This window comes from Chaetura pelagica, unplaced genomic scaffold, assembly GCF_000747805.2.
Source record: "Chaetura pelagica isolate M959 unplaced genomic scaffold, ChaPel_1.0 scaffold927, whole genome shotgun sequence".
In the NCBI taxonomy this organism is placed as follows: Eukaryota; Metazoa; Chordata; class Aves; order Apodiformes; family Apodidae; genus Chaetura; species Chaetura pelagica.
In genome coordinates, this window is record NW_009954109.1 from 1 (window position 1) to 24,549 (window position 24,549).

The 24,549-nt window shown below is 38.4% G+C and overlaps 1 protein-coding gene across 1 annotated transcript in view; it reads left to right on the plus strand.

Moving 5' to 3' along the window:
- Window positions 1–1,158: 1,158 nt before the first annotated feature.
- Window positions 1,159–24,549, plus strand: part of AUH (AU RNA binding protein/enoyl-CoA hydratase) — a gene marked incomplete at its 5' end in the record, with an annotated part of 68,315 nt that continues 44,924 nt past the window's right edge. The window contains 3 exons of the mRNA XM_010002534.1: window positions 1,159–1,410; window positions 9,132–9,224; window positions 10,169–10,225. Of these exons, the coding sequence (XP_010000836.1) occupies window positions 1,159–1,410; window positions 9,132–9,224; window positions 10,169–10,225 (402 nt within the window). The remainder of the gene's footprint in view (window positions 1,411–9,131; window positions 9,225–10,168; window positions 10,226–24,549) is intronic.

The following is a 24,549-nucleotide window of genomic DNA, read 5'->3' on the forward strand; positions in this document are numbered from 1 at the left end:
CAAGGACAACAAGAAAGGTTTCTTCAAGTACTTTGGAGGAAAAAGGAAGTCCAAAGGGAATGAGGAACGAAGTTGGTGTCCTAGAGATGGAGGATACAGAGGAGGAAGGGTTACTGACTGCCACTCTCCATCATCTTTGAAAAGTCCTGGGGGACAGGAGAGGTGCCTGAGGGCTGGCAGAAAGCCAGCATCACCCCATTCTTCAAAAAAGCCAGGATGGTGGACCCTGATAACTATAGGATGGTCAGCCTTACCTCCAGGCCTGGAAGGTAGATGGAACAGCTTCCTCTTAGTGCCATCTTAAAACACATTGAGGAGAGGAGGGTTATCAGGAGGAGTCAGCATGGATTCACCAAGGGGAAATCACACTTGACCAGTCTGATAGCCTTTTATGATGGCATAACTAGATGGATAAACAAGGGGAGGGCAGCTGATATGGTCTGCCTCAACCTCAGCAAGGCTTTTGACACTGTCTCCTGTGGCATTAGCTCTCACAGCTAAACTTAAGAAGTGTGGTTTGGACCATAGGGTAGTGAGATGAATTGGGAACTGGCTAAAGGACAGAGCCCAGAGAGTTGTGGTCTGTGAGGCTGAGTCCAGCTGGAGTCCTGTGACTAGTGGTGTTCCCCAGAAGACGGTACTGGGTATACCATCCCTGTTCAGTATATTCTTCAGTGACTTGGACAAAGGGACAGAGTGTACTGTGGGCAAGTTTGCAGAGGATACAAAACTGGGAGGGGTTGCTGACACAGAATAAGGCTGTGCTGCTATGCAGTCTGATATGGAGAGGCTGGAGAATTGGGTAGAGACAAATGTTCAGAGATTCAACAAAGACAAGTGTTGAGTACTCCATATGAGGAAGAACAACCCCATTCTTATTGTCCGGGGTCTGCTAGGAGCAGCTGGACAGTCTGGATGGTTACGTGACTCTCTTACTGAGAGGTTCTTATTTTAAGGGACTGAGGCTGTGCGTGGTGGTCACCTGGCACAGAGGATCAGTCACGGGTAGGCTGAATCTTAGAGTGGAAATTAAAACACACACCCCTCCCCATGCCCACAAACTGTGATTGACACCAAGTTTAAGTTTACAAATTAATGGCTTTTAGCTTTATGTGGCACGTGGAGACATAACGCTGTGAACGATTGATCCGTTGACAGCAGCCTTCCCGCTTTTCCAGCAGTATGTTTACGGGTGGCAACCTTCCTGCTCTTCAACAGTAGGAAATCCACTGGCGAAGTACAGTGATCCCTCTTGTGACCCTTCCAGAAATTTGATCTCCATCCACAAGCAATTCCCAGATGATTCCAACATCAAGCTCCGACGAATTATGTGCAAGCTTCACAAAGGTCCAGCAAGAACTGGCAGGCGAGTGACTGGCCTCAAGCAGCAGCAAGCCTCCAGCAAGAGAGGTTAGCAGACACTGTCTTTTACAGTGTGCAGTCTACTGTCCCAGTCAGTGCTGCAATGCATTTCCTCATTTGCATTCAGTCTGTGGCCAATCAGATTGCTGTAACCAGGATTCCAAGGCCTGGGCAGGAGCTGCTAAGCGCAGTTTGGAACACTGTTTCCCCTTTTCCTGCAAATGAACCTGTCACTCAGGTAGGCAGCTCTGTCCTTGTGTTTGTCCTTGAACTGTCAGCAAGGTTTTCTAGCCTGGCAGGGAGCAACAGCCATTTTGTCCATGTATTTTGCTTGTCCCGAAAGACATTTTGTATAGTCTTATGTGGGTGAGAGGGGCTATTCCCCACACCCATATACCAGTACACCAACCACTAGGGGTTAACCTGCTGGAACACCGCTCAGGGGAAAAATACTTGGGAGTCATGGTGGACAACAGGCTCACTATGAGCCAGCAATATGCCCTTGCATCCAGGAAGCCAATGGTATCTTGGGATGCATTAAGTCAAGTGTGGCTAGCAGGCTGAGAGAGGTTTTCCTCCCCCTCTTCTCAGCACTGGTGAGGCCTCACCTGGAGTACTGTGTGCAGTTCTGGGCTCCCCAGTTCAAGAAAGACAAGGAGCTACTGGAGAGAGGCCAGTACAGGGCCACTAAGATGACTGAGGGACTGGACATCTGCCCTGTGAGGAAAGGCTGAGGGAGCTGGGTCTGTTTAGCTTAGAGAAGAGGGGGCTCATCAGTGCTTATAAATATCTAAAGGATGGCTGTCAGGAGGATGGGACCAGACTCTTCTCAGTGATGTCTAGTGACAGAACAAGGGGCAATGGTCACAAACTGGACACAGGAGATTTAACCTGTGTTAAATATGAGAAAATACTTCTTTACTGTAAGGGTAGCAGAGGACTGCAACAAACTGCCCAGGGAGGTTATGGAATCTACATCCCTGGAGACACTCAAAACCTGCCTGGGCATTTTCCTGTGTAATCTGCTCTAGGGATGCTGCTCTGGCAAGGGGCTTGGACTAGGTGATCGCCAAAGGTCCCTTCCAACCCCAAACATTCTGTGATTCTGTGATTTGCCTGTGTGACAAAGAAAGGTAATGGTATCTTGATACGCATGAGAAGGAGTGTTACCAGTAGGTAGAACAATGTGATTCTTCCCCTCTCCTCAGCACTGGTGAGAGCAGTGCTGGAGTACTGTGTCCAGTTCTGGTCTCCTCAGTTTAAGTGAACGATGGGAGTTACTAGAAAGCGTCTAGTGAAGGGGTCATGAAGATTATAAATAGACTGGAGCATCTCTACTCTGAGGAAAGGTTGAGCAAACTAGGTATGTTTAGCCTGGAGCAGAGCTCTCAGGTGTTGCTCTTATCAACTTATGAAAGTGTCTAAAAGGTAGAGTGTTAAGAAGATTAAGATGGGGTATGTTCAGTGGTGTCCAGTGACAGGACCAGAGACAATCAGCAAAACTGGAACATGGGAGATTTCCCTTGAACATCAGGAAACAATTATTTACTGTAACGTTTACTGAATACTGGCAGAGGTTACTCAGGAGGTTGTGGAGTCTCCTTCCTCAGAGGTCTCCAAAAGCCTTCTGGACATGAGCTTGAGCAGCCTACTCCAAGTGACGCTGTTTGAGCAGAGGGGTTGGACAATACAACCTCCAGAGATACCTTCCCACTTCAACCATTCGAAGATTTAAAGGGTTCTCATGTGCTGCAGGCATATATAAGCAGATATTTGCCATGCTTCCTTAATCTGCTTGAGTTAATCTCTTGTGGAACTTTTTTTATATCTCTCAATTTACTTTACTCCAGTAATCCATGTAATACAGTGTGCAGCATATTTTTTTGTTCTATGTTTAATGAAATCTATTATCCAGAAGGAAAAGTGAGCTGCTAAAAATGCTTTCTGAATTTGCTTGTCCTAGCAAGCTGTGCACTAATCAAACTTATTTGCCTAATAATCAGAAATGCACATGGTGCATAAATAGCTTGGGCAGTCTGTTTCTCCATTCTGTGGGAACTTAGTTGTGCTGTCATGTAAATTTGGTAAATTAGAATTATTTTCCTACTCCTATCTTAGTTGGAGACTCACAGTTTTAGAGAGGCATACTCCCACTACTTCCTTTTCAGTCAGTGCTGAAAAGAAGAATTCTTAGGCCGTTGGTTGTCCTGTTGGTTGTTAAAGGTAAGTCAGGCTGATGAATCTGATTCAGTAGATAGATACCAAAGGTAGTGACTAGCTTCTGATTTACATTGGAATAACTCTTCTTTCTGAAGGCTGATAGCCAGAGGTCACTGAAGTGAGAAGGGAGATGAAGAATAATGTTTTTTAACGTTGTCCAGGTATAGGAGGTCAACAGAGGAATAGTGAGGGGAGTTAAGATGACTGTCTTTAATTTTCATGTTTCATATCCACTGCTTGAAAAGGATTTATTTGCATGTTCCTGAATCCCAATTGCTGACTGCTGTGGATAGTTGAATTAAAAATACTTGTTCTAAACTGTAACAGACTACTTCAGAAATAAAAGTTACTTTTATCTAAGGGACCATATGAAATGAGTGCATTTTTAGGGGCTTCCATGGAGTGTTTTCTTCTGATTCACTATTGCTGCAGTAACAGTGCAGACCTTTTGCTTTTAGAGAAACTGAATTCTAAGTCTGCTGGAGTTTCAGTTCTTTAATGATTTTTCCTATATTCTGGCTATAGGAGGGGAATACTAAAGGTGTTTTCCAGGTTAATTGTTGAAAATGCTGTCAAGCTACAAGTGTATCATTCTCATAGAAATCTCATTGACACCCGAACAGCATAGATACCAAAATTTCATTAATAGATCGAGAATGTTTCTTCTTTTTGTACAAATATGTGGTCTAGTTCCTAACAGGAAATATTGAAGGTATAAATTTATGTAGCAAGCAGAGGAGCCACTGTTAGGTCAGTCTCTTTGGATTTGTTACATTTTAAATCAGTAACTTGCTTTTCTGATTGTCATGTATTTTAAGTTTATCAGTCTGGACAAGTTGATGTAGGTAGACCAAAAACACAAATCACAAAGTCTGGAATTATGGATAACCATATTATTCTTCCTCTGCCCATTTCAGGAACTCTCAGTAAGTAACTAGGAATAGTGAGAGGTCTTCTGTTGAGCCCTTGGACACTGCCTGAAGAATGTGTTTATTGCCTGTTACCTAAAGTCTAATGTATGTAAAGTTTCATAAGGGCAAGACTAATCTTGTGTAAATTGTTGCCATTTTGTTTTTATTGGTTTTATTTTATTCATTCTTCATGCTTCTCTCTTCCTTCTTCCTCAATATCTGCAAAAAGTTTTTTTTACCTAGTTGATCATGCCGTTTCGTTGTCTTGTCAATAGTGAGGAAGTGGGGTTGTGCAGGAGCAGAAGAAGGCTGTTTGATAGTTACTAAGAAAGTGTCAAGTGTAATACAGGTTCCTCTTACATAGCTGTAATTTTACAAGAATTTTTAAAATAAATTAGTCAGATGATTGAATAGTTACATATGATTCAGGTTGCTAGAATCCAGGTAATGTCTAGTTTCTGTTTGGGGAATATCAGTGTCCACAATATATGAATTGGCTGTGTGGACTTTGTGGCACACATCTGAGAACCACTTCTTGTTCAGATTCTACAGACCTGGAGCCTGTATTCATATGCTGGTCTTTCATTAATCACATAATAATCTCTAATCAGAAAGTAAGTCCCTAGTTAGTCACCAGCAGTGGGTATTACATGAAAAGTCACTTAAAGATAGAGTAACAATTACCTGTGTCAAAACAGTTGCGATTCTTTGAGGTTGCTTCCCACACATTGCATGTGTTTTTATATGCTGAAATTCAGAGTTCTTCTCCTGTGACATTCTGTACTGATGATAAAATTATGAGAGAGTTTATCTTACTCTACTCTTTATGTCTTTCAGTAATGAGGAATCACAGGAAAGTAGGAGACAGCCCAAGACTGCAAGATGCTGCTTAGTCAGCCTAGTCTAAACCTACATGTAACATATGTATTTACCAGGAATATATTCCTGAAATTGAAGAACCACAGTTACTACAGTGTAGTAATGGACCTGTTTTCTTTATTTTGCTGTATATCATATTTTCTAACTTTTGTTTGAGCTTTTTTTTGGGTTTATTGGACCTAATTAGCTGTATAATGTTATTATGTCTAGTTTCTCTTCTTGAAGTTTTTTGCATGCCATTAATTTCGTAGTTCTTCAGTTTACTTGTTTGTCACTACAATCTGTCATGTTTTGAATGGCAAATATGCATCTTTTTGTTGTTAAATTAACACCTTCTGTCAGAACAGGTTATTCCTGTAATACATAAAAACTATTTTTATATTCTTGTTCATGTTTATCTCCTCTTCAGCTAGTTCCAGATGTGTTTCTACTTCTGTCACCTCAAATACAGAAATGCTTTTTTGTCTTCTGTCCAGCTCTGATGCTGACGTAGGACTAACATACACTGAAATGGGCCCTTCTTTATCTTTACTGCTCTTAGAACCTTCTTTATCTGTGTAATATTAAGCATTGATGCTATATTAGGACATGAGTATCAGCTTTTGCTCGGGACTCTTCTTTTATATGCCAGATGGAAGTGTATGTACAGCATATGCAGAATGTTTTACAATACAGATGTGTGAAGTAATCCTTTATTTTAATTTAAAGATCTGTATGCACAGAACTATTGTAAAGCTCATTGGATGAACTAGCTTATTATTTAGTGTGCTTCATATTCCATACTTTGATGTACTACACTACAATGCAATTATCTGGCTACAATTAAATTCTGCTTATTAGTTAGTCTTTTTTTGAATACTTATATTATCTGTGTATATACATAGTTTAGACCTGCCTGTGTGTTGTACACTTTAGTTTAATTATTTTGTTTTTTATATATCTATTTCTAATTTATTTTGTGAACTTTACTGTGCAGTTCATGATTTGACATTGATAAGCATGTATCAAATCTAGAATCTACCACTAATATGTATTACAATTGCCTGAAATTTTCATCTTTTATTTACATTATGACAAAAATTTGGAATGCAAGAGAATAAAATCACTGGGCTTCTCGGCAAGCTTTAAGTATTGTTTTCTGTCACTCATAGCAAATGAGCCTTACCATGTAGAGTTATTTTGGATGTTGGACTGGCTATTTACATAATTTGTTGTACTTAAAATTTGAGTGCATATAACTCAGTTAAGTCTACAGGGCATGATTTGTCACACATGATCTTCGTTTTTCCTATGAGCTAAACAGTCCTGGTAGTTGTGTATTAGAATTATGGAGATAAACATAAGCAAATGTCTCTTTTACTACAAAATATGAATATACCAAGAAGCCTTTTCCTTGGTAATGAGTTCTAGTGACTCTGGCAGTCAGTTTACAATGCAGAGCGATTGCTAATTTATTTCTGTGTTACTTTTTCTTATGCTTCACTAGAACATGTTAAGAGGATTAATTTAAAGATCTGTATGTACAGAACTATTGTAAAGAATCTGAATTTTGTCTTTCATTCATTGTCAACTTCCACATTAGGAGATCCCTTCACTTTAATATCTTTGGGAAGTGATGATTCTAATACGTTGTCAGACTGCTTTTAGTCCCTTTGAATTACGAATTTCAGTATGTCTTGATTGGAATGCAGGCTGTAATTCTTGAAACCAAGCTGTTTTCTTGTCCTATACTAGTCTGCTTGAATTGTACCATAGCTAATTCTTGAAGTTACTTATAGAGATGGTAGCCTGCCTTAAGTACTTCAAAAGTTGTGTAAATAGCGCTCCAGATACTGTTTGTTAGTCTCTGAGAAATGCAGCATGCATGTAGGCAGTAACTGCTGGAAACTACAGTTAATAATGATCACACCTTTGTGTTCAGGCAGATTATTCTTCATTCACCTATGGCAAAGGCAAATTCCTTTTAAGATAATTAATTGCTAGCTGAATCAACCCTAAACTTGAGTTGTAAGACTGGCAAATCAGTTAAGGTGACAGAGCTAGGAGTTTTGCTTAGCAATCCGGCCCTGCTGAAAATAAGAGATACCTTCTTTTCTTGCCTTCCCATATAACTAAGAAAAAGTAAATAGAGCAGATTTTACTCGTATCTATTCCTGTTTCCTATACCTTCTGTGGTATATCACAAATATAATGGATACCTTCGGTTCTCTCAACTGACTGCAAGTGCTTGATGTTGCAGAGAGTAATCAGTAGTCTGTTTTGATATTGGAATTGATTCAGATAATAACTGTTAATTGTGATCTAAATCAGCAACCAAACGTCTTTGATTTGAAGCATCTGTTGTAATCTTGAATAGCATTGGTAAATTTTTGTTCTTAAAGACAATTGAATTTTAATTAGTTGTTAATCATAAAGGGATGTTGATTTGCACCTAAAAATAGCGTTTCATTTAATTTGATATTTTCTTTTCTTACCCAGTGAGAGACTACCTGTTTATATACAGATTTATTCATGTTGATACACATGAACATATAATTGTTGTTTTTTTTTTTTTAAAATGAAGTTATCTGGAGTCTCCCTATCAGAAAGGAAAAAGGTAATCTAGATAGCACAACTTCTGACTTTAGAACTAACTCATTCCCTAAGGAAAGGAAATGTTATTTGTATTTGGTACAGTAAATAATTTTTTATCACATTAACTTTCTACATTTTTAAAAGGAAAGAACATTCTCTCACACCTTATTTTCACTGATATTTTTGCAACAACTTTTTTTTTGTTGTTGTTGTTTTTTGATTTCCTGCTAAGTCTGAGTGAGCTGGTAATTGAATTCAAGTAGCTGGAACATTAAAAGAAAAAATATTTTTTACATCTGCAGGAAAAATGAAAAAAACCCCCATTTCTGTCAAGAGTTGGTTTCAACAAGCTTTACACCCAAGTGTTCAGCTAGTTAATTGATTTTGACTATCTTCAAAACTTTAGTGCAAAAATGTACTACTTATACATTGTTTGAGTATAGTTTAGAATTATTGATGGCTTCTGGTAAACGTTATGTTAAATGTAATTAAAGCTGTAATGTATAACTTCATTTCTATGTTAAAAAAAAATAATTAATAATTCATCAAACTTATTTGAGTGTGTGGAAGAAGAGAACTTTTTGGAGGTGAAGAGCAGTACTTTAAGCTGAATGTTTAAATTACTTCCCATGTCAGAACAGTGATGATAAAGTACAGACTATGCTGTGGTAACACAGGGGTCTGGAGCCCTGCTACTTGTCATGTGTACTAGCAGGAATTGCATCAGTTTTCAAACTCAAAACTTGCCCACATTCCATTAAGCTGTTTTCTTCTTTACAGGAGAAAAGGCACAACAGTGGCAGCCACACCATGTCTGAGAATATTAAGAGTTGAAGAGCTTCCAGCTATGCTAGCAACACAGATTATTATGATAAGACATGCTTTTCAGCTGTGACACTTTGTGTACACGCCTTTTTTTAAGCACTCCTGTTTTATTGTTTGTAACTCTGTGATCTATTTTTTTGTAGTTTACTATTCAGATTTTTGTCAGAAGTGAGCAGACACGAGAGATTAGAGAGAAGGCTGGGGTTTTTTGCGAAGTGTTGCTGATTTTTAGTTTGCAATTTGTAGTCCCACTTGGTTGGTTTACCATAGCATGACTATACTTTCAACAAAATGTAATGAAATGGTATTTTGGAGATGTTCTTTATGAGGCTGGTGTTAATTGGTACTTTTCTGTTTCAGCTAATCTGCCTGTACCTACTATTGCTGCAATAGATGGAGCTGCATTAGGTGGTGGCCTAGAACTTGCTTTAGCCTGTGATATAAGAGTGGCAGGTAGGTCTGAATCCTGTGTATAAAACACAGGATTATTAGTATTTCAGATGGCTTGACTAATCCTTGTTTTGGCAACAGCCTTACAAACTTATTTTGTATGTGGCATTGTTTATAATAAATAGTTTTAAAGGAAGCTATCAGAAACCTGTGTAAGTACTTGATAATGTTTAATTTCAAACACCTTATCACTGATAACTGGATTGGTTTTGTTACATATTGTATTTTATTTTCTTCTTCTGACCTTAATTTTACCAGTTTTGCTGGGAGGGTTGTTTAGTTGTTCTTGTATTTTATTTAGTGATTGAAGTATTCTCATCTTCTGTATTTGAAGGGTTCTAGATGGAGATGTGATTTTATCCTAACAGGTTGCAGGGGAACAGCAATAGTTATTAGTGAGAGTATTACTACACAAGCAATTAAGCTGTTATACCTAAAAAGTTACAACAGCACTTGAAAAAAGGAACCTTGACCTATCCAGCTGTAAGAACTCTAAAGCCATTTGTTGGAAAGTAAATGGAAACTAGGACTTGAACAGTTGCCAGTAACTTAGGGTATATAAAGCTGTTTGTTCTTAGAGAGTAATCCGTCAGCTTAAAGAGTTTGTAATTATCAGATACAGAATTCTAACTTGTTTTATGAAGTTAAATGATAACAGCCCTTTAGTATTTTAAATTTTGCAAATAAGTCTCTGTTACTGACGGTAATTGCTTACATGTTATATGAAAACGAGCTTGCCTTGATGGGAATAGTTGGATCTTTTACTAAGGCTGATCAGTTGAATCTATTAGAAGAGTTTAATAAACAAATGCTTTTAAAGTGATTTATTGTTCTTTGTGAAGGAAATGTAATAAAAAAATGATTTTGTAGTTCATTATTACATATTTGCAAAGGTTTTTTTTTTCCTACAGATTATAGTAACAACTCATTTACATTCTGTTTTTTAGCCTCGTCTGCTAAAATGGGCCTAGTTGAAACAAAGTTGGCAATCATTCCAGGTGCAGGTATGGTTGTTTTGCTTTTATTACCATGGTTACTTAGTTTATAACTAAGTAACACATGTTCTTGGTATTTGATTTTGGATTGTTGTTTATGAATTTCTGCTTATGTATGTATTTCTATTAAGGATCATGGCACTTCTACAGTTTATTGCTTGTATTAGTTACGAAAAATGAATTTTTAAAAAATTTCTTATTTATAGGGAGAAGCACTTTTGTATTATGTCTTTAATCAAAGTCAAAAGTAGTGATCTACTTTGACACATTTCTGATAATTTAGGATTCAAATTCTATTCTCATGCTGCAAGTAAATTGGTTGTAAAGAGTTTAAAAACTGAAGTATAGCTGTGAAAAGATCTTTTTCTGTATCAACATTTTTTTAAGCTTTGTGGAGTCAAAAACCTTGTTCCTATTAGGATAGCTGATTGACTGGCTTTCCATATATTCAAGAGGAATGAAAGTTACATAATGAAAAATGTTTGAGGAGGTCTTTGTACTATTAAACTTTTTTGACTTATTTTATGTATAAATCATTGTCACTTAAGATACCTACCTTTCTTCTGGGAAAGGGCAGTAATTTGAAAACAGGTGCATCCTTCTGGCCCCCACCTAGCTTTGGCCTTCATTTCTGGAAGTACCGGTGGATTTGTACCCTTTATGTGCCCCTATTTTCTTTCTGATCGGTGGAACCTACTTTGAAAGCACTTTATCCAGTTTTAATGGATACCATTGCAGTTCATGTAGAGAGGACAGTAAAAACTATCATAGTGGGAGCACTGATGTGACTTTATGTAAGACACTATCTCATCCTATCACTAATCTAGACAATTGTTTTAGAATTCTGAATGCATTATTATGATCATTATTGCAGAGTTGTGATGATTTACTTTTTACATAAGGAAAACTGAGCTATGCTGACCAATGTCTTTTTACCAGTGGTTAAAAATTATAATGTACATGATTTTAAGACTGCATTTCCTTCCAGTGGTGTTGTCATGAAATTGTGTGTCTTGGCAATAAGCACTAGTCAAGAAAAGACAGAAAATTGTGGTGGTTTATCTTTGTTGGCAATTTTTCCCCCTTTGTCATCCTACTTCACCCTCTCCTGATGAATTCTGCAGGAGAGTGTTAAAAGACGTACTCTCCAGTTCAAGAAATTCAGGTTAGGTTCTTGATATGTTCTCAGTATTCAGCTTACCTACATTGTTTTGTGTTTTATTGTCTTCAGTTAATTGTAGATGTTTCAGACTTTTAATGCTTTCACCTTAAAATGCTAGGTGTCTGATTTGGTGTAAGTTTTATTCAGGATTTGTTACTTCTGTTAAAAAAAACACAAGGTTTTAATTGTGGTTTTTTCCCCTGACCTAAAATTATTATTTGGGCATATGTCTTCAGCTCCTTGAAAATATGAGAGATTTCACCATGTTACAGTGCCTTTTAAACCTAACACATTTTGAGGAATGTTCAGTGATGATTTTTTCCATTATTCCTATTACTCCTTCTGAGGACTATTTTTGTGGAGTGTATTTGACCTTATCACAGCTTTTTTGCCTGATCAGCCTGTATTTGCACCAATCCTGTTGAGCAGTGGCAATGTTTCAGTCCTTTCTGGCTTCTACCACCTGAACAACAACTGATCATGCTTTATTTCTATCAGAAATGGAAGAACGAGAGAAAAAATTTTGCATATGTCATTTAGGTAAAGCCAGATAATGCCCACTTGAACCATAGGTTTCATGGGTTGGTGGATCATTTGCTTCTAGTGCTTACATAAACCTGCTGTGGCAAAGCAGGTCTGGGCGGGGGAGCTGATAAGAGAGCAGTAAACATTAAAAGACCTCAATAGGTTTCTGCCGCTGTCTAATACAGCTAAAACACCCTGCCAAAATCTGTCACTTCAAAGTTTGTCCCTGCAGTATAGCAAGCAACTACCATTACGTCAGCTGCCACAAGTATGTGATAGATGTAAAGGTTTTAACTTGATTGATAATTACCATGGGTGTTTGAGGCTGTATGAGAAACTTCTTTATTTCTGTTTGCTTTTTTAAAAATCTCAGCAAGTAACACTCAGAAAGCTATGTTAGAAGAATGTTACTAGTATTTAATAGTAATGAAATATGGACTCTGGGTAGGTCAGCTATGCAATTTTTTTGTATGATATATTTTATTCCATCCTATTTTTAAATGTGGTCATTGAAAAAAACAGTCAGCTGCTGTTTAGAGACCAGCTCCTTTTAACGTAAGTTTCCCAGGTGCAAGAAATTTTGCTTTTGAATATTCACAGAAGCACTGCAACCTCCTAAAGGCTAAAGCTGAGTAGCACTTAGTTGAATTGTGGTTGATATTCCTAACTAAATTGTTCATTCAAAGTCTGCAGAGGGTCTCAATCAAGTAGGCATTTGTAGAGTAGGTCTCATCAGTGGTAGCAGGTGGAGTCTCCTCAGCAAATTCATCCATGGCAAACAGCAAAGACCAAGTAGGGTGACTGCAGTGCCTCCTATTATACAATAGTTTTGTACACAGACCAGTGAGGGAGGACTGATTCTTGTGCTTTTGAAAATGTAAACCACTTCTCTTATCTATGAAAAAATTATCTGCCAGACTGTGAGCTAGAAAAGTAGAACATTTTTCTGTTTTTTCTCTTCAGTACATCCCATTGTCTGGATGTCAAGATTCAATATAGAAGCCAAGATGCAGAGAACTAGAGGAAGCATGTCATAGACTTGGTAACTTGGTGCTGAGGAAGTTTTCCAAGAAGGAATATTTTTTGTTTTCTAAAGAGTCTGTCAATCACTATTCATTGCACAAGTAGTCTTATGCCATCACAACAGGCATATATATCAGACTGTCTATTTGCTTGCTCATCCACACCCTTCCTTAGTTTTATTCCCTATGAACTTGTGGTGTGTTGGTCATTTGTGGTCTAATTTGACTACAGGACAGTGGTTTCAAAAAAAGACAATCCTTAGAATAAGAAAAGCTTTTATAGGTATACTAGGAGGAAAAGGACAACCAAGGAAAATGTAGGTCCTTTTGTGAAGGAAATGAGGGGGTCTAGCTATGCAGGATATTCAGAAAGGTGAGGTTCTCAGTGACTTAGTTGCATCAGTCTTCTCTAGCAAGTGCTCCAGCCTCATCATGAAGGCTACAGTGGGTGAAAGCAGTGACTGGGAGAATGAAGTACCCTCCAGTGTAGGAGAACAGGTTTGTGACCATCCAAAGAACCTGAAGGTATACAAGTCTGTGGGACCTTATAGGGTCCATATGCGGGTCCTGAGGGAGCTTGTGGATGCAGTTGCTAAGCTTCTGTCCATCATGTCTGAGGGATCATGGCAGTCTGGTGAGGTTTCTGCTGACTAGAAAAAATGGAACATAGCCCCTGTTTTTAAAAAGGGGAAAAAGGAAGACCTGGGGAACTACAGGCCAATCTCACCTCTGTGCCTGGCAAGATCATGGAGCAGATCCACCTGGAAAGTCTGCTAATGGAAATTAAGGAGGTGATTAGTGACAGCCAACATAGCTTCACTAAGGGCAAATCCTGCCTGACCAATTTGGTGGCCTTCTATGACAAGGCTACAGAAATGGTGGATAGTTGAAGAGCAAGTGACATCTACCTGGATTTGTGCAAGGCGTTTGACACTGTCCCACATGACATCCTGGTCTCCAAACTGATAAAAAAATGGATTTGACAGATGGACCACTCAATGGATAAGAAATTGGTTGGATGGCCACACCCAGAGAGTTGTGGTCAATGGTTCAGTATCCCGAGTGGAGGCAGATGATGAGTAGTGTTCTTCAGGGGTCAGTATTGGGACCAGTTCTGTTCAACATCTTTGTTGCAGACATAGATAGTGGGATTGAGTGTATCCTTAGCAAGTCTGCTGATGATAACAAGCTGTGTGGAGTAGCTGACACCCTAGAGGGAAGGGACATCATCCAGATGGACCTTGACAGGCTGGAGAGGGGTACCAGTACCAACCTCATGAAGTTCAACGAGGCTGAGTGCAGGGTCCTTCACCTGGATCAGCACAAGCCCAGGCACAAATACAGGCTGGGGAGAGAATGGTGTCCTGGTTTAAAAGTCAGAGCAAACCACAAACCAGAGGGTACCTCCCCTTCACCGTCCCAAGGAAAGATAAAAGGAGAATAAAGAAGATAGACTTAATGATTGGAAATTGAAACTGGAACTAATACAAAAAAGGAAGTAACATGTGGAGTAAGGAACAGCATATAAACTTATATACAGACATATAAGCCCCATCTTAATGATAGCAGGAATAGGTGGATGAAAGTCCCTTGAGGCAAGGCTGCTTCAGGAGAGAAGTGCACAGCTGCTCACAGAACCCAGTGGAGCTGGATTCTGGAGAGCATGTGGTGAGTTGAAGAACCTCCAAGCAGCACCAACAGCAAGGTTTTTTTCTCGGAGTAATTAAACACAATATATAGAATGTTTGTAGAGGGAGATAAATTGGTTATGGTTCTGTAAGTTAGGGAGTATTGTGGTTCTTAGATTTTCCTTTTTTGAATAAAAATAAGCTGATTTTCATCAAGTTACTCATTTTCTCCCTGGCTGTGTGATCACTTGTAAAGGTGAAGGCAAAACTTCAAAATGTTATGAAATACTAACATTGCAAAAGCTCCATACATATTTTTTTTTCAATTTTTTCACAGTTTATTTCAGTCTCTGTATAAACAGAATGCTTTCTAAATAGTGGCAACATACAGAAGAAGATAAAAGAACTCCATGTCATGAGAACTATCCTCTGTATCTACATGAAACCTACAGTACTTACCTTTGCACAGTGATCCACAGAGCAATCTGTGCTTTCGTCTTTGCATGTTAGCCATAGAACACTGTGGAAGACCATATTAAAAACACAACTAGTGCTTCCTACAGAAAAAGGAGATATCCAAGACTTGTCAGTGTCCCAGGTGACTACAGTTGTATAGAATGTTACTTGAACTGTCAAGTTCAGTGTAAAAAGTTCACCACTTCTGACATTCTGCTAGCAAAAATTCCAGAATATATTTTCCTGACCTAAATTTGGAGATTTCTTGTTTACAAATCAGAATTAACAATCAGACATTTGAAAAATTTCAGTATCGTAAGGAGCAGCAATGCATCCCCAACATACTGTGTCAAGTTAAAGTTAGTCCTGGAAGAAGTAAAACAGGGACAAAAGCAAGCCTTAGTAGTCAAGTTAAGCAATCAAGGAACTGTTAAGAGGGGAGAAGAGAAATTTTTGTGGTCTTGAAAAGCAAACCATGGAAGGTCTGAGGTAAGTTCAGTATAGCTACAGAGAAGTCAAACCTCAGCAACCAACAGTGATTTCATGTTCTTTAGCCCTTTGTCATGTTGTGGGGTATAAAAGCATTATTCTTTATATCAAGATTGAATTTTAGAGTACTGTTTTTATTAACATTCATTTTTACAACCTGAGCAATGTTAATTGTTTTCTTCATTCTCATACGTATATAAGTACTTTTGCTTTCATCAGCTTGAAAATTTGTGAAATTGATGGATTGCTCATTTTTCAATGACAGCCAGAAAAATGAAAAGATGTAACAAATATTTTGGTTTTGTCCATTCTCCTTAAATTGTGTAGGTGTAAGCCCTGCTCAGATACTGTTTCACAGAGTTTGGGTTGTACTACTACATTTGTATGTTTTCCAGACCATTTCTGTGGCACTGGTAGCTAAGGAGTGAAGACTATGAATAGAATTCACAGTTGGTTTCATGGCATAGATGCAAAGTAGGATATAGTCACAAAAAACAGACATAAAGAATAAAGTAAATGGAGAAAAGAATGATCTAAAAAGCTGCTAGGTAAAGAATCCTTTATTTTCCCAAAGAGTTAAAATGTAAAATTACCTATATACAAACTATATAAAAGTAATCAGTTAAACAAGTTTTGTATTCACTCCTAAGGATCCATTAATGCCTTTCATGAAATTTTTTTCCCCTTGCATAAAGTCTGGAATTAATTTTAAAAGTTGTATGAAGCCCAAAGTACTTAGTACAAGACAACTCCTTTTTACTTTGTAAAAGACTACCTTTTCCATCCCCAAACGTATCCAAAACCCAGCACTTAGTGTCTAACCCAAGCTCTCTTGTCCACCTGAAAATCATGATAAAAACTTAAAATTGCAGACTTAGATTCAAAGATTTTTGTATTATTTTATTTCAACTTATTATTTTTAAGCTTATGCAAAAACAAAAGAAAGACTAAGTAATAATAACCGATGTTTAAGGGGGAAGTTTGGTCATGAGGAAAATAAAGGTTTGCTGACTATGGAAATACAGTTGCATAAAATTCTCTTTAAAAGTTGACTTACTGAAAGTTGTTGGGCTTTTTTTGTTTGTTTGTGTTTGGTTTTTTTTTTTATTAAAAAAATGCATTTTGGAAATCAGCATTAGACAAATGAAATTAAGTAGGTATTGATTTGCCTTATCTCCTCTGGCTCACTGGGAGGTAAAACAAAAAACCTGAGCTTCAGAGTTCTAGGCTCAGCTTCTTCCATTGTCAGCATCTTTGTTTTCAGTGTTTTCCACCTTCGTGTCTCTTTACCATTCCATGTTCCTGAGGAGACTCATTGCCACATCAGCTTACTGTCAGAGATTAAATATTGTTTCAGTATTGTCTTTTCTTCCTGTAGCTTCACTGACCCTATGTATTTGGTGAAGGAACCAATCACTCTGAATTAATAATTTACTTTCTGATTTCTCGAGGTGGTGATGGAAAAATAAAATTTTATCTTTTAGTGACAGAATCAAACAGGAAAGTATAATTACCAGCTATCAGAATGTGTGTATGAAAAATATACCAGGCCAGTGGAAGATAAGGAAGCCTACAGGCAAGCTGGAGATGGACTTTTTACAAGTGCATGTAGCAATGAAGCGGAACTGTTTTCAGCTGAAAGAGGGTATATTTTTGAAAAAAAAATTGGATTTTTGAAAAAATGTTTGGAAAAATAAATTACTGTGAAGGTGGTGGAAAACTCAAACAGTTTGCCCAGGGACACTGTAGCTGCCCCATCCCTGGAAGTGTTGGATGGGGCTTTAAGCAATGTGGTCTAGTGTGGGGTGTCCCTGGCCATGGAAGGAGAATTGTAACTATGAATGATCTTTAAGGTCCCTTCCAAACCAAATCATTCTATGATTCTGTAAGACAGCAAAATAAAAGGAGTGAAGAAGATTATTCACACCATATAGGCAGTTTTGGAAATGTAATTTGCTGTTCATCACTCCTGTCTCTGTACTGACACCCACAGGAGATATAAACCTCTTATTTTAGTTGTTGGTTTGTCCCTAAATAAGATCACAGAATCATGACGTGTAAAATGGATTATGAAAATATTCCTCCAGGTGTTGGGAAGCTTGTTAATCTGTACAGTGATAGATACAATTTAATACAAGATAATGAAGATGGGCCATTGGATGCTAACATACATAGCTGATTGTATTATGTACCATTTGGTAGTTTTGAGTAGTTCTGTAGAAGTGATGACCAAACGTTTTTCTTGATTGCAGAGCTGAAATAAAAAGTATGTGTAGAAGACCTGAATGAATCTCACAGTGAGAAAAGCAACATTCATACATAGGAATCAAGTAGCTGCTAAGCCACTCTCTAAGTGGTTTCAAATTACTGTGTTCCTATGGTGTATCCTCCCTCCCCATCCCTGTTCTTTATTTTTTTAAAGTTTATAGTTTAACAGAATCTATGATAATGCCCTAGGTAGTATGCAGATTTGGGATACAGTCTGCAAGAAGCCTTAGGTCTGTATAAAAAGATTGTGGAACAAAGCAGTGACTGAAAGTGCAAGAGAAAGAGGAGAAAAGACATATACGCTGATCAGGAAGTTACTGACAGGTAACAAGAAAGGAAACAAGACAGATTGGAGGTAAAAACCTGAGGACTTGAAGAGTTTTTCAATAAATGAGGAGAAAGAAATACGATGCTAAAAATTTCCTGTTGATTTTATTATTTTTTTTACTATGAAGATAATCAGTATGTTTTTTAGAAATATATCAATGAATTTAGTGTTTTGTTTTGTTTGGTTTTGTTCCAGATACTCCCACGTCATTTTTGTAATTTAAATGATGGGTGTGTCCTTTGAAAATTTAGTGCAACTCATTATGTCATTGTTTTTCCATTGACATCAGTGGAAGGCTGCAGTAAAGGCTACAGGAACTATGATCCTTTGGGATTTGTTTCAGTAGTAACAAATGGAGAGGGAATCTGAAGAAAAAAATTCTGAGATTAAATGAGTATCATGTTATCACCCCATCACCTGTGGTGGGGTGTGAAGGGACTCAGATTCACAGATCCCCTCTGTAATGGACTAAGGTAAGATAAGACTTAAGGTCTGAACACAAACATCAACTTTACTAGGAATATGAAGCATAAACATCAACAGCAATGGGGAAACAGATGCTTTGTTAACTAAGATTTCTATAGAACACACATTGTATACATTGGCACTTTCACAATTATAACTCACCCAAGCTATACAGCTTTACAGATAATCAAGATGAGCCTTGTGTTACTTAGTAACTTTGAGAGAAAGGAGAGATAGAGAGAAAAAAGAGAGAGAAAGATCACCAATCCTGCATCCAGAGTCAGACCTGCCAACGGGTGGTGTTTGATGCATAGAGTCCCCAGCTAAGACTTGTATGTACCTAGTTCCTCGGGTTCCTGGAGTCATTGAATACTGATACTTTTCCATAATATGGAGAGTGCTAAACAAGGTTTTAGGGCCAGTCAGGGGAAGTGAGACCAGGTCCCTCCCCCCAGTTTCCACTCCAGGCTCACAGTATAGTCACTTGGGACTTGTCCTTTACATATATTTCTGTCTTTTAAATTCTTAAACTTCTATGTAAGTCAATGTGCAAGTGACCCTTATTGCACATAGCAGACAAAGAAGAATCATAGAATCATTTCTTTTGGAAAAGACCTTTAAGATCATTAAGTCCAACCATTAATGTAGCACTGCCAAGTCCACCACTAAACATTGTCCTAAGTACCACATCTACCCATTTTTAAAAATCTCTGGGGAACGCAACTGAACCACTTCCCTAAGCAGCCTGTTCTAATGCTTGACAACCCTTTCAGTGACTTTTATTTTACTAATATCCAGTATAAATGTTAGTGTCATTTGCAAACTTAGAGAGGCATTTAAGCCCCTCATCCACGTCCCTGATAAAGATATTAAAGAGAACTGACCCCAACACTGAGCCCTGGGGAACATCACTTGTGACTGACTGCCAACTGGATTTAACTCCATTCCCCCTAACTGTCTGCGCTCAGCCATCCAGTCAGTGTGTACCTGCCCAAGCCATAAGCAGCCAGTTTCTCCAGCAGAATGCTATGAGAAACTGTGTCCAAGGCTTACTGAAGTCTAGGTAGAAAATGTCCACAACCTTTCCCTTATCCACTAAGCCGGTCAACTTGTCAAAGAAAGACATCAGGTTAGTCGGTCAGAACCTGATTTTCATAAGCCCATACTGACTGGATGTGATTGCTTTGTTGCCCTGCGTGTGCCATGTAATGGCACTCAAGATGATTGGCACCATAACCCTCCACTGAACTGATATCACCCTTCCCTAGTTGACTTCCTCATTAGCTGTACCAGGAAGTTCTCTTCCACACACTGTAGGAGCCTCCTAGCCTACTTACTCTGTGCTGTATTGTATTTCCAGCAGATGCCTGGTAAGTTGATGTCCCCCACAAGAACGAGAGCTAGTGATTGTGAGACTTCTCCCAGCTGCTTATAGGGCATAGGCAGGGATGCCTCCCACTAGATCAGGTTGCTCCAAGCCCCCATCTAACCTGCCCTTGAACAATTCCTAATCTTCCTGTCTACGAAATTCTTTAGTGTGAGGGTGGTAAGACACTGGAACAGTTGTGGAAGTTGTGGAAACCCCATCCCTGGAAGTGTTTAAAGGCAGGATAGACTTTCACTTAGGTGTAAACTGACCCATGATCAAAAAACCCCAAATCCTGCTTAGGGACACCAGGCTTGAAGCCAGTTAATGATTTGTTGGCTCTTCCCATTTCTTCCCTTATCATTCCCTGCAACAGGAGGAATAGAGGAGAACACTGCCTGTGCTCCTGATCCCTTAACCCAAAAGTTGTCTCAAACCCCTAAAGTCTCTCTTGATTGCCATGAGACTTCTCATAGCAATTTCATTGCTGCCTACCTGAAAAATCAATAATTGATAATAATCTGAGGGCTAAATAACCAGGGTAGGAAACTTTATCTTTACATCTTTAACGTGATCCCCAGGGAGGCAGCTGACTTCCCCAGGAAGTGAATCTAGTCTACATATTGAGCCTTCTGTTCCGTTCAGAAGGGCAACAGTGAGAATGACCCTTTTTTTTTTTTTTTCTTTATGGAGGCAGTTTTGAAGACTGACTTAACTTCAGTAACACCTCCAACCTAGATCACAGAATCATAGAATGTTTGGCTTGGAAGGGACCTTAAAGATCATCTAGTTCCAACCTCCCTACCATGGAGAAGGACACCTCCCACTAGACCAGGTTGCTCAAGGCCCCATCTAATCTGGCCTGGAGCACTTCCAGGAAGTGATGTCCACCAGTCCTCTGGGCATGCTGTTCCAGTGCCTCACCACCCTCATAGTAAATAATTTTGTCCTAATACCTAAGTCTACCCTCTTTCAGCTTAAAACAGTTCCCCTTCATCCTAACACCACATAACATTTTAAGAAGTCCCTCTCCAGCTTTGTTGCAGGCAGGTACTGGAAAGTGCCTAAAAGGTCTCCCCTGAGCAGTCTCTTCTACAGGCTGAATAATCCCAACTCTCAGCCTATCGACAGGCAAGGTGGTCCTCTGATTGTCTTTGTAGTCCTCCTCTGGGACCACCTGCAGTAGTGTGTCCAGAATAAGAAGGACATAGAGCTGTTGTATTGAGACTAGAGGAGGGCCATGAAAGTTACTATAGGGCTTTAGAAGAACCATTGCCCTCCTTACTGTTGGGTTCCTATTGGAGAGAGAGACTTGAAGGCATGAGGAAAGATAGGGTAGGCACAGAGGAGTTGCTTTTTCCGCACTGGGCAGGAACTTGTCATCATTCCCCCTATCCCTTAAATCACAGTGTTCAGCCAGACAGAGGATTGGGAATCTTCCATTTTGTGCATCCTGCCTGCCTGTTGGGCCCCTCTCAGGGAAGGTTAGGTGCAATTCAGTAGTTGGTCTCTGCCTCTCACTGATACTCCTTAACTGAATCACCTTCTTCTGGAGCACCAGCATATCACATCCTCTTCCTGAGCACAGTTCCCACAAGCATGTTTAAATTAAACATTTTTTTAAAATGTTTAAAATTTTAAATTTTTTTTTAAATTCTCTGTGGAATGTTTTTATGTGAAGTTATTTTGGTGTTCTACTTTCATAGGACCAATGAAACTGGGTCACTAGTTTTTGGCACTAATTCAAGCTGTGAGATTTATTTGGTCTTTAAACACACTGTCTAGAAATAGTGATGCAATGTCAGCAAGGCCACTTTTCATTTCATCAACATAATTTCTAGTGCCCTGGAATTAATTTATTCACTGACCTGTTAACAACTGCAATCTGTCACTGGCTTACAAAGACAGAGAAAGTGTCTGGAAGTTGTGGCCACCCTACCAGGTGATTAGTTACCTGATTTTTGTTCAATGTAACATTTTTTGGTTTTGATCAGATAGAAGAGTCTGACTGTTAGTGAAAACAAGCCAGCAACTTAAACAAAAGGAAAATACTTCTAATAAGTAAATATTGGAGATTTGAAGTGGTTGTTTTATTACATCATAATGTAACATATTTAAGAAACTTTCTGGTTTACTGTTGAAAAAGTTTAGGAACATGTGTAGTTGATACGTATTTGTTTGAAAAACTACATTACGGCATTACTGTTGTATTTGTTAAATAAAAGAAAACCAATTTATTTGAATTTACTGGTGTCCTGGTTTTATTCTCTCACAGACATCCACCAGTCCAATGTCTTTATTAAAGTCAGCATTGTCTTTTGCCACAGGCACAACAGGCAGTCGCTCAGAGCAGTAGATTGCTCTGAGTAGCAAAATAGCTGTTAGACCTTTTCTACTTCGTGTGCACCAGCTCCCTGGAAAGTCCAAGATTGCTGCTTCCAATGAGAGAGAAGGGTTTAGGGTGCACAAAACAGTTCTCACTGTGTGCTGTCACAGCTGGCTTTCCCTAGCAATACTGCTGCTATTTTCTGTGGTTCTGTTTCTGCTGTTGAGAAGCAGCAAGCCTAGCTCTAAAGGGAACCTGCCCCTGTTCTGCATCCTAGCCCTGAGCCTTTTACCTTGCTTTAGAGCTGAATGTTTGTTCTGTATTTGTCATTCCCTGTGGTACAAGCTGCACAATGCCACCACCCTTAATCCTTGGACTAGAAAAAAAAAATTTGCCTGTAGCCAGCCTAAGCTGGCTCTGGTTAAAGTATCAGGCACAATCACTGTATGTAGCAAACCCTACTCTTGGGTGTATATGGTAAAAGACTTTTCTAGACTTGTACAAAACTCATCTTTGGGCACAGATTAAAGTTTGATAATAAGAAAGGGTTTTGTTGGTTTGGTGGTTTTGGTTTTTTGGGGGGTCTAATTTAAAACAGTTTAGGAGCTTGTGACTTAAGGTATTTCATGTGAGGTCGGAGATACAAAAAATTCAACTCTCTCTGCCATTGCAGTAATGGAGAGAATTGCCACTTTTTGTGTCTCAGGTTTTGTGATTGGTAGTGTTTTAGCTGAAGGTTTGGTTTCAGAAGACAGCTTGAGGCCTGGATATGGATGAGCAATGGTAGTTGCTAAAATATAAACAACATATCCCTCCTTAATGGTTCAGAAATCAGTGCAAATGAGTATCTACCTTTACTTCTAATCTGATTTTTTTTGAGTCCTGCTTAAATGTTTTCCAGTGTTTGAGCATGGAAAAACAGTAGAAATCCTTTTAGTGGTTACTTGCAGGTTGAAACTGAATGTTTTTTTTGAATTCCAGCTTTATGCGATGTATCTGAACTCTTTAGAGGGGTCAAAAACTGTTTTGAGTGAAGTTGTGATGTTGATAGAAGTACCATCTTACATCTCTTAAGATGGTATAATATAAGAGAATTTATTAAATACAATTCCAAGGTTTGTGGGTTTTGCTGTTGTTGTTTAGTATAGTAGGAAATGCATTTTTGCCATTAAAAAAAGAAAAGGCAAAATTAGGACAGAAAATAGCAGCTTTCTCATTGAGTCTGCCTAAAATCAGTATTTCCAATGAAGACTTGTATAAAGGGTGGTAGCTACTGCATACTCCTCTGCTTAGTGTTATTTATCCTATCAGATTGCTGACTGTATTATACCCCTGTATAGAACAAGAAGACGTCTGGCTACTTTGTATGATATCCAGTCTTTCAGGATATGGAATGTTAGCAAATTGTGGAGACCTGGCCCATTGCATCTTTTGAAGTCTTTGTTTTCAAATTCTTTCAAGTGACACAGTAAATTAAGCTTTTCTCTGTTCACTACATTTGCTGCCTGTCCGCCAAAGTCTTTGTAAAAAAGACAATAAAAAGAAAGTAAATTCCTAGTGAATCATTTTCTAATACGTGATGAAGCAGAATACCAAAACTGAGGATGAACAATGTAGAACAACATTCTGATCTAGTAAAGTACAGAAGAGCAGAACATACTTGGTTCTTCATGTCAGGCAAAACAAATTAAAATTATGTGGATACATGTTCCAGTGTTTCATACATGTACATGAGCATTTTTGTTTAAAACACAATTGAAGTCCTTTCAGTTGTATACATTTCTAAATTACTTATAAGGAAATCTCATTAATATTGTACAGTCTTCATGTGCTATTCTTAGTGTGATCATGATTCGCATGGTTGGTTTTGGGGTGGATTTTTTTTTTTGTCCCACCTTTATGTTTCAGCATGAAATAAAGAAATGTGTTAATGTTTGGTGACTTTCTAAACTCATAGTTGTTGGGGGATGTTGGCATGTTTGGAAGATCCCTCACCCTGAATTACTACTTCACCTATATTGTAGAAAGCATAAAATAGAGCAGTTTACTAATCTAAACATTCACATGAATGTTCTTGGACATTTGTAGTGTTCTAGGCATTCACCTTTTTTGTCATGACTGTGGCTGGTTTTTCATTTTGCTGAGGTTAACATCTGCTTTAATCACTGTTTCAAATTAATTTCTATGACACTTTTGCACTTATCAAGAACATAAGGTGAATGTAGTTTTCCTCTTCAGTCATTAAGTCACTTTTTACTGGGGAAAATTCTTTGGAAAATACCTCTTTTGGCACTCTTT